This window comes from Belonocnema kinseyi, chromosome 1 (assembly GCF_010883055.1).
Source record: "Belonocnema kinseyi isolate 2016_QV_RU_SX_M_011 chromosome 1, B_treatae_v1, whole genome shotgun sequence".
Taxonomy (NCBI): Eukaryota; Metazoa; Arthropoda; class Insecta; order Hymenoptera; family Cynipidae; genus Belonocnema; species Belonocnema kinseyi.
In genome coordinates this window covers 117,073,486-117,083,364 of record NC_046657.1, presented here as the reverse complement: position 1 = coordinate 117,083,364, position 9,879 = coordinate 117,073,486, and the positions used below count along the sequence as shown (strand labels likewise).

Here is a 9,879-nt window from a genome sequence, read left to right as displayed (position 1 = left end):
CAAAAAGTAAGGTGACTTTTCAATTTTCGCGGGCTACGTACATTCAAGTTTAAAAATTTTTGTTTCGTTGTATTGGTACACTCGTTACGATCATATGTTCAGAGTTTTGACTATATAGCTCGTGTTGTTTTTCTGGCAGAGGCGTAAAAGGTTAGAAGGGTTTGGTGTGATCGGCGATTTTCTTCTTTCGAAAAAAATGGAGCAAAGAGTTTGCATTAAATTTTGTGTGAAAAATGTAATCCAGTGCTTTAAAACTCTTGAAATGTTGACAGTTGCATACGGTGAGTCTACTCTGAGTAAGAAAAATGTGTATAAGTGGTACAAGCTGTTCCAAGAAGGCTGAGAGTATGTCGAAGACGAAGCTCGCCCTGGACGTCCCAGCACGTCAACAACAGATGAAAACGTTCAGGCAGTTCAATGGTGTTGAAAAATCGCCGAATTACCATCAGGGAAGTTGCTGAAGAAGTTGGCATATCGGTTGGCTCATGCCATACTATCTTTTCGGACGTTTTGGGCATGAGACGTATGTCAGCGAAATTCGTTCCAAATCTGCTTAATTTTGATCAAAACATCCATCGCATGACCATCGCTCAGATGTTGAATGAAGTCAATAATGATCCTGATTTTCTCAAAAGGGTTATAACTGGGGATGAATCGTGGGTACATGGTTATGACGTCGAAATTAAAGCCCAACCTTCTCAGTGGAAGCATCCTGTGTCTCCAAGACCGAAAAAAGCACGTCAAGTTCGGTCAAATGCGAAGGTTTTGCTCACTGTCTTCTTTGATTACCGTCGCGTAGTGCATCAGGAATTCTTACCATAAGGTCGTACGGTCAATAATGAGTATTACCTTTAAGTTATGCGCCGTTTGCGAGAGGCGATACGCAAAAAAACGTCCGGAACTTTGGAAAAACAATTCGTGGCTTTTGCATCACGATAATGCACCTGCTCATTCATCGTTGCTTGTGAAATATTTTCTGACCAAAACCAGCACCACAGTCATGCCTCAACCTCCATATTTACCGGATTTGGCCACCAGTGACTTTTTTCTTTCCCTAAAACTAAAGAGACCCACGAAAGGACATCGATTTTCAACGATTGAGGAGATAAAAACTGCATCGCTGAAAGAACTCAAGGCTATACCACAAAATGATTATCAGAAGTGCTTCGATGATTGGAAAACTTCAGCTAAGTATTTTTTCACATCAGCTAAGTATTTAGGAGTCATTTTTTACCCTAAATTATCCATAAAATTACATGTTGATGCCGTAGTAAAAACAGCCAAAACTGCCTGTTGGGCTTGCGCAATAATAAAAACCGGAAGACTCGTACCTAAGCTAGTTTGATTAGTTATATGAAATAGCTAGAGAGCCAGCAAAGCGCGTTTGTCTGGTAATTACTGGATCAATGAAAACAATCCCAACAGCTGCATTTGAGTCAATCAAAGATATGTCACCCCCACACCTTCTAATTAGGCATAGCGGGGCGCAGCGTGACATACCCACTTTCGCTAAGGACATTAAAGGCACTTTGATAACATGCTGAGAAAATGCTCGTTCATAATGCACTGTAAGGTGATCTTTCCGAAAAGGGAAGATTGGTCCCTACTGAAAATTCCTATATAAGAACCGACATAGGATTCTATATAGGATCCTGTATATGTTTCTGTATGGGATCATATCCAGATGCGCAGCACTACCTTATAGCACCTACGGCTACGCAGACGTTTTTTTGTTCCTCCAGAAGCACTTAGAGACATACGTACCATTAGATACCATTAGACACCATTAGTTAGATACCATCAGTTAGGCACCATTAGGTACCTTATTAGGGAGTGTCCTATACATGCACCCATATAGGATCCTACGTCCTTTCATATAGGTGGCACCTATAGGTGAAACATATAGGATCCTATATGGGAACCTATATAGGAATTTTCAGTAGGGGTATGATGAACAGTGGAGAAGCAATTTATTCACAACGGAAGGTAGGACGTTAAGGCCTACCTAGAGGAGATTCGTAAACGTTTGGATTGTTAACCACCACATCTACATATGCTGCGACAGTCAAACTGCCTTGAGTGTTCTAAAATCGGAAGAATATACATCCAGACTTGTCTGGAGTAGCCCGGAAGAACTTCTCGAAGTGTCCGGTAAAAACTGGGTCAACCTGATTTGGGTTTCTGAACATAAGAACATTGGAGGTAACGAGAAAGCAGATATTTTTGCAAAAAATGGGACTACAAACCCTCAAAAGACCTGAACCATACTGCGGAACTTCCTATGCTTCGTCTACAAATACTATTGAAAAGTTGCTCTTAAAGGTAAAAGCAAGGTATTGGAAGATGGCTAAAGGTATGGTACACTCTAAAAAGTTGATCAAAAAACTATGTTTAGGAGAGTTGAAAAAATTCCTGAACATGGAAAGGAAGCAGTTGAAAATAGTGCTAGCAATGCTCACGAGCCACCTGACAAACATGAAACACCTGACTAACATGAAAATGAACAACGACTCTCGTTGTCCAAAATGCGGCTTTTGTGAGGAAACAGCGCCTCACATCCTCTGTGACTGGGAAACATCCCCTACGCGGAAATTTACGTCTATATGGCGGAAAATGGTCTCATCAAAGAGGACTACATTCAAGGGTACATTAAAATAGACTGCATTAGATAACCTCAGTGCTATGGGACTTAGATGACACTGCTCACTTGCAATAATAATAATCATAATAAGTGAGTGAAGTAAAAATGATAGACTAATGAATAAATGATCATTTTTAAGTAGTTTAATGTGTTGTACGTCAACGACAGAGTAAACTGCCTGAAACTACCTGAAAAACCTGAAACAATTCATGAGAGTAACCTTAATGTTTCTCAACTTAAGGCCGTCATAAAATTGTCTAATTTAAATCATTTTTTTGTTCATAAACATGCAACCAGTTTATCTTTAGTCCTGAAAAGAATAATTAGGTGATTTAATTTGAGGCAGTTATATAAACTATCTGTAATTAATTGCATTTTTCAGAATGTATATAATTGTTTTTTTCATCGTGCTAATTGTGCTATTTAATTATAGTTTTTTGTATTTGTACAATAGTGTAAAAAACAAGCGGGGTGCCTTTATTTGTTTGAGTCCTTCCCGCCTTTCCTCAAAATGTGCTTTCGAACTTTTGCTCGGACCATTCTTCTGCATCCTAAAGAAAAGGTAAGAATGATCCCGCTGGTTTCTTAAATTTATACTCCAATATAAAAAAGATTTTCAACTCGCAATTTGTGGGCGTCCGCATGAAAAGGAGTTTATAGCGGGTTTTTTGTTTAGGAGATATTCACGCTTTTCTAAATGAAAATCAAAATGATTTTTTTCCGGGTTTGAGTAGAGTGATACCAGGACCTACAATTAAAATATTGGCACCATACTCTTGATTCGAAAGGAACTGGAAATAAGTATATTTTACGTTTGAAAACAAAGTGAAACATGTATGCTTATAGCACTCGCCGCCAATATTAAATGCGTTTTCCTTAAAAGCGGTTTTTCGAAGTTCTATAACTTAAAAAATGCCACATAAACTCGTTTTTCAACCTAAATGGTTTATCTTTGGGGCTTTAAGTTTCTAGTATTTATTAGGCCACGAGAGCGCATTTCATGTGCAGGCCCACATTTATTCATTTTTCCAATATTTTTGGTGCACTCAGTTTTTTGAAGTTAAAGCCAGAGATCTCGAATATTCTCGCGGATAGTAGTTTTTCTTTTATAATATGAAAGACCTTGTACAATGTTGCCCAGTGAAATATCCCTAAAATATGCATTTGTTCGTAATATTTGTTAAAAATGGCCTTCGTACATACCTTATGTGTACATTTTAGAAGGACAGTGAAACGATTTTAGGTTAAACTTTTGGCGAAATATAAACGTACAGAGCTCGGTAGGTGGAAGGGGATCTGGAAAAGGGAATGGTGTTTGGCTTGTGTCCGGACGTTTAGACAATACTAAAACTTTTATGCAAATCGTATAGAATTTGGCGTTCACTCATAGCATACATAAAGTAATCCATTTTGAAATTTAATCTGCAATATTTCGAGGGAAGAAAAATAGCAGCTGTTGCTTAATCAATTGAATCGTATAAACTAGGAAACGACATTTCCGTAATTATCAACACGATCGGTGGTGCGTTCATATGAAGTTGGTGAACGCTGGGCGCCAGTTCTATCATGTGAATATCAATTAGACGTAATTGATGTCGGCCGTATCCGTCAAATACATTTCACTATTTGATTGAATGAAAGAGAATGCTTTTAGGTCACAACGTCCAGCTATTGCAACGCCAATATGCGGCGGTTTCCTGTACGACAACGCCACGTGCGCGTGCTAGCAATCATTGTAAATACATCACTCAACCTCTACACCTTGATTCATTACCAATTCAGATCGGAAAATTTAAATTAAGTCGGTTTGATAAATGACTTCAATGGAGTAATGAGAAAAATTAATATTTATTTTTTGTTTTGACTGTCACACCCTAAGTTTTTCCTTTTAGTGAAAAAGACAGCTTTTATTCTTATGGGATTCAAAAACGAAATTTATGCCCATGAATATGTCACAAATTTCACTTCCCTACATTTTTATTTAACTAAAATTCATGTGATTAACGGACAATTTTTCTTTATTTGAATTTTTTCCAGTTACTAATTGTCCTCATTTTTCTGTCTAGCTAAAAAACCTAGGAAGTGACATTTAGCATTATGAAAAATATATTAGATGGGAAGAGAAATGTAGAAAGGTTAAAGGGTGAAGATGGTGAGCGGAAGGGAAAGGGGTAAATATAATTTAAAAAGAGGATGGGGCAGAGTACTAGCACAATTTCAGAGGGACGTGTAGGCGTAAGGGACAAGAAGCGAGGGAAGGAAAATCAGCAAGGGGGTAAAAACAGAATAATGGTATAGGGGAAATGGATGGGGATAGTCAGATGACAATAAATGGGACACTGCAATAAGGAAAGTTAGAAAAAATTCAAAAGAGATAGAGAGGAATAGTGGTTTTAGGAAGAGGTTACGGGAATTGTAAGGGCGCAGATAAAAATGGATTGGGAGGGGATGTGTGGCGATGAGTTGAAAAGAAAGAGGTGCAGATGCGGACTGGGAAAGAGTTAAGGAAAAGAGAAATTTCTGAGAGAAGAGATGGAAGAAAAGGTGATGGGAAAGGACACCAAATGATTAAAAGGGATGGTGTGAAAAAGAACGTGAGAAGAAGATTAGAGATGAAAAAATACTAACTTGAAGTATTCCTCGAGTTTGTCCACTCCTGGTCTCGACGATCCTGGACGCGTATCTGGTCGTCTGGGAGCTGGAGATGATGGTTGCAAGCAATAGAAAGGTTATCCTGCCGACAGAGAGGACAAAGCCGTCGCGCTGCATTCTCAGCGTTCTCCGGTCCAGCGGAGGCCACGTCCAGGCCGCCGGCTGGCATCGCTTGAGCATGGCAGCATTTGTTGGCAACCACCATACCGCGCCCTGAGCCACCCTTTGTCCCCACACCCGCTCTTACATTTACACCATCCACAATCCGACAACACCCCTCTCCTCGTTACTATGGGAAACTCAAACAGCGAACTTCCGCTCACGGAACCACCTGTGTTCTCTATAACGGATCACTTTGTAACTTCGTTATGCTAACGATTCACTTAAGAGCATTACTGTCGCACACAACCTCGCCGTTAAATACATATACTGCCGGTAAAAGGTATTGATATGTCACGAGGATACAGGTGTCTCCTGACGGCAGAGGCCGATTTTCCAGGAATATACAGAATTGAATGGTATTATTGTCTTGGTCCGTGCTGTATAGTTCAAGTTCTGTGACCGTCAACTCCACCTGTAAAAAATAAAATAAGATATTTAATGAAGGTTCATTTGTTACGAGTGTAACAAAATTAAGATCCAGTTTCAGAAACGTATAAACCCGACTCTTGGTTTAGCCACCATGTCGGGGTTGCCATCAAGTAGCCTTGTTTTTATATCGGGAGTAAAGAAACATAAACATTCAGTGCCGTCTGAACCGATTCAATCTGGAATGCAGATGGACAAGAGTCGCAACCGACTCTCGTCCCGTGCGCTGCGAAACTGTGTGGGCCAGCGGTTCCTATGAATTACTATAGCGGGAGTGGCTAAACCGCGAGTCGGGTGCATTTCATAAAAAGATAAAGTTATTTTATTTTCAAGGTTTGAGGCAAGAATATAATGCATCCTCCATTTTGTTTTTTAAACATCTTATAGTCTATTCCATTCCAACATAAGATGTATTGAGAAGGTATCCTTCTAAGTAGGAGTATTAACAGCATGAATTATTTATACATTAGAATCTGTTTCAGTCGTCATGATTAAAAAAATAATAATAATTTCCTCGAATTTGTTCTTCGATTATCCACGTCAATCAGTTCTCTTCCTCGTCTATTCACATTAAAACCTTTTATATATCCCTGTAAATCTGAAATTATGCAGATATTATTTTCAATACCTACCCATCTTATCTAAGTCTATCTTCCGTTGATCTACGTCAGTCTTTTCTAACCTCCGTCCTTTCACATCAATCCTTTTCTATTCCCGTAAAAATATACAATTACAGCTTTATTTTTCAATGTCTACCTTCTAATCGAAGTCTGTCTTCCAGTCATCTACGTTAATCGTTTTCCATCTCTTTTGCAGTTAATACATCTAAACCCATACACTTAAATCTCAGTCTATCTAAACAAGTCTACTCTCTCCTTATTCGTGTTTCGAGAGTAGGCTTCGAAAGATAGACTGAGATTTAAATTGATAGGGGTAATGCATTCACCGCAAAAGAAATAAAAAAAAGATTGGCGTGGATCGCCGAAGGACAAAATTGAGTAAAGTGGTAAAAAGGAAGGTAGATATTGAAAAGGATAGATGTCATTGTAGATTTGTAGTGAAGCAGAAAAATATTTATGTGGACAGATCGAAAATAAAGAAGATTAACGTTGATAAACAGAGAATGAAAAGAGAGATAGGATGGATTAGCTTAAATTGCCGATAATAAATTTAAATAAATCATTTATTTTTATTTCAATATTTAGGCTTGAAAACCTTTAACGAAAAATCGTCTCACAGCGTGATACCGTCGCACTAAATCTTTACTTTCCCGGAACAGAATAATTTTTTTGGTGTAAACTTATTTACGCTTATTCAGCCTGCCGATATCTCGGGAGCAAGTTTTTATTATTTAAAAAAATTGAAAAATAGATTTTAATCACTTCTAAAGGTGATTTTCGAAACCCATGAATTTTGATATACCAAATTCTTGAATGATTTACTCGGAATTGGTTAACAGAAAATTGCACTTTTTATCGTAATTCGCAACTAAGCATGTTCTAATTTTAGGTTCTAGTCCCTTTGAGTTTGTAAACTTTCACATTCCCTTTCTCGGAACTGGATAATCTTTTTTAATCATACTTTTTTTGTCTCAATTTAGAAAGACTTCATCTTGGGAGTAAATTTTTGTTGTACCTTTAATAGGTGATTTTAATTTTAAATAATTTTATTTCGCTCTCCTATAAAGTTAAAATTGTTTGGTTATCTAATTATGTACATCTAGTTATGCCGCCCTTCAATTATGAAAATGAAAATTGAACATTCCAATAAAAAATTAAAACGCAAAAAACGTAGTTTAAGAAACGGTCACTTCAGTGCGTTAAATTAAAGAAAATTAGTGTTTTTGTTGTAGAAATTTTATTAAATGCGCTTTATTTTTTGCTTATTGGCAACCGTCCAAAGTATTAGCCATACAATGCCTTTCATGCGAATGAAAATATTCAATAGGGTCAATGTCATCTAATGCTGTTCGAAGAGCTTTTACGTTGAATAAAACTCAATACCTTCTACAAAAGAAATGATTGAAAAGGCAAATGCCATTTAATGTTTTTCGAACAAAAACGGAAGTTTTTCACATTCGAGGGCATTTAAATGCATGATGTCAATCCATATGAGTTCCAATCAACCCTTTCTTACTGGGAGGGTTTCAGTGATGTCCGTTCATCATGGCTATTTACAAATATCTGTTAAAGAAGCACATAAAGCATTTTTAGAATTGGTGTATAAATTTAACTGTACTAAGCTGCGCTTTTGGGGATCGCGATTCGCTTTTCAATCCCATGGGTGTAATTTACGGTAACGTGCGATACGCTAGTTTATTATTCATAGTAAAAGTTTTTTTCCATACAAGCGGGACGGGTTGAGATATGCGCATGATTTAACGCCTGAGTGCGGTGTACGTAATTGTGTATGTCGGAAAGGACGCAGTTAAGTTTTATCGTTGTCCACTGTCGCGAAACACAGCATACCTCTGGGCTTGATAGTCTTTTATCAGTGGTAAAAGTTAACACAGCCTTTTTTCCAGTGGTTTTAGAGAAAAGTTTTCTGTACATTTCATCTGACAGCAGCTCAAATTTAAATTCAAGTGGTCTATTCTTAGATTCTCGGATTAAAGAGAGAGAGATAGACTATATATAGGCACTTTAGAATTCTAATTTCATGTAATGCCTGTAACCTTGGCCCGGAAACTAGAGAAGTGCTTCCAAGTTACGTTTCTTATTCAAAGGGACATAATTTAACTCTAATTCTGTTGGATTTATGAGAATTTCTTTGAAATTTAATCCAAAATAAAAACTAGTTTTGAAGATTTTATGTGAATTCAGGAGCATTCACGCGAATTTAAGCGGATGCAAGATAACTTAAGTGAATCCAAGAGAATTCGAAAGCATTATCCGATTTTATGGGAATCCATCAAAATTCGATATAATTATACCCAACGGTTCTGGTTTTATGTATTGTAAATACTTTTTAAGAAAACAAAAATGCCATTTTCCAACAACAACTGTATGAGGTATGAAATGATGTTAAGCAGTAAAATTTCAAGCAAAATCTCACATCAACTGCCAGGGTCATTAGCGACTATACTATAGGGTTAATTATTTAACTTAGGGTATCTGTGAGGTAGTACGCGAAGGAACAGAACCAAAGATTTCTGAAAATACATCCAGCCTCGCTTCTTGTTTTGGGAATCGAAAGGCAAAATTGTTCATCTTAAAAAGGTAAACAAATTTTCTTCAGACCATTTTTTGATAGGACAAATATTGTTCGTTTTAATCGTGAAAAATGCTATTGAAAAAAACATTGTTCACCACAAAAAGATCAACGAATTTGTTGCTTATTATTTTTTAGAGGACACTTCGTTTTTGTTTTAATCGTAAAAAATATTAGAAATTTAAAAAATTAGATTTTTGAAAAGCCAAAACAAGGTTTGAAAAAAATGAATACACAAAAGTTGCTCACCCGAAAGAAATCTAAAAATCGGTTAAGAATAATTTATAGATCGCATGCTTACTTCGTGTATTAATTATACAAAAATAACATAAAAAATTAAATGATTGGAAAACGACACTAGTTACAAAAAAAGAAATGAATTGAAAAAAGTTGGGTTGAGTAGTATGGGTGGTTTTCGATGCACTTTGGGAAAGATTAGTTTGTCACTTCACTATTGTTGCACTACTTATTCGTACTACAATCCAATTTGTGGAATATTATAGCACGCTTTCTCATGTAAATACTTAGTGCGAAGAAAGACGCCCAAACACTACAAATGTCGAAAGTCTATTGTAAATTTCAGTTGTCGATGGTTTGAGCTTTATTTTTTAAAATCTGTGCAAAAATATGGGGAAAGTACAATAACCGAGCGCGTAGCACGAGGTAAATACATTATTGAACGCGAAGTGCGAGATGCAACAGGTGCGCGCCCTAGGTGCGCTCAAATGTTTCACCGAAGTGAGCTGCGCGCACAGCGCGCGATGCAAGTGTCTCCATGCATCAGGAAT

The 9,879-nt window shown here is 37.1% G+C and overlaps 1 protein-coding gene across 1 annotated transcript in view; it reads right to left on the bottom strand.

Moving 5' to 3' along the window:
- The window catches only part of LOC117179804 (neuroligin-4, X-linked-like), a 105,943-nt gene extending 100,470 nt beyond the window's left edge, over positions 1-5,473 (bottom strand). The window contains exon 1 of the mRNA XM_033371927.1: positions 5,270-5,473. Coding sequence (XP_033227818.1) covers positions 5,270-5,473 — 204 coding nt within the window. The remainder of the gene's footprint in view (positions 1-5,269) is intronic.
- Between the last annotated feature and the right edge of the window lie 4,406 nt (positions 5,474-9,879).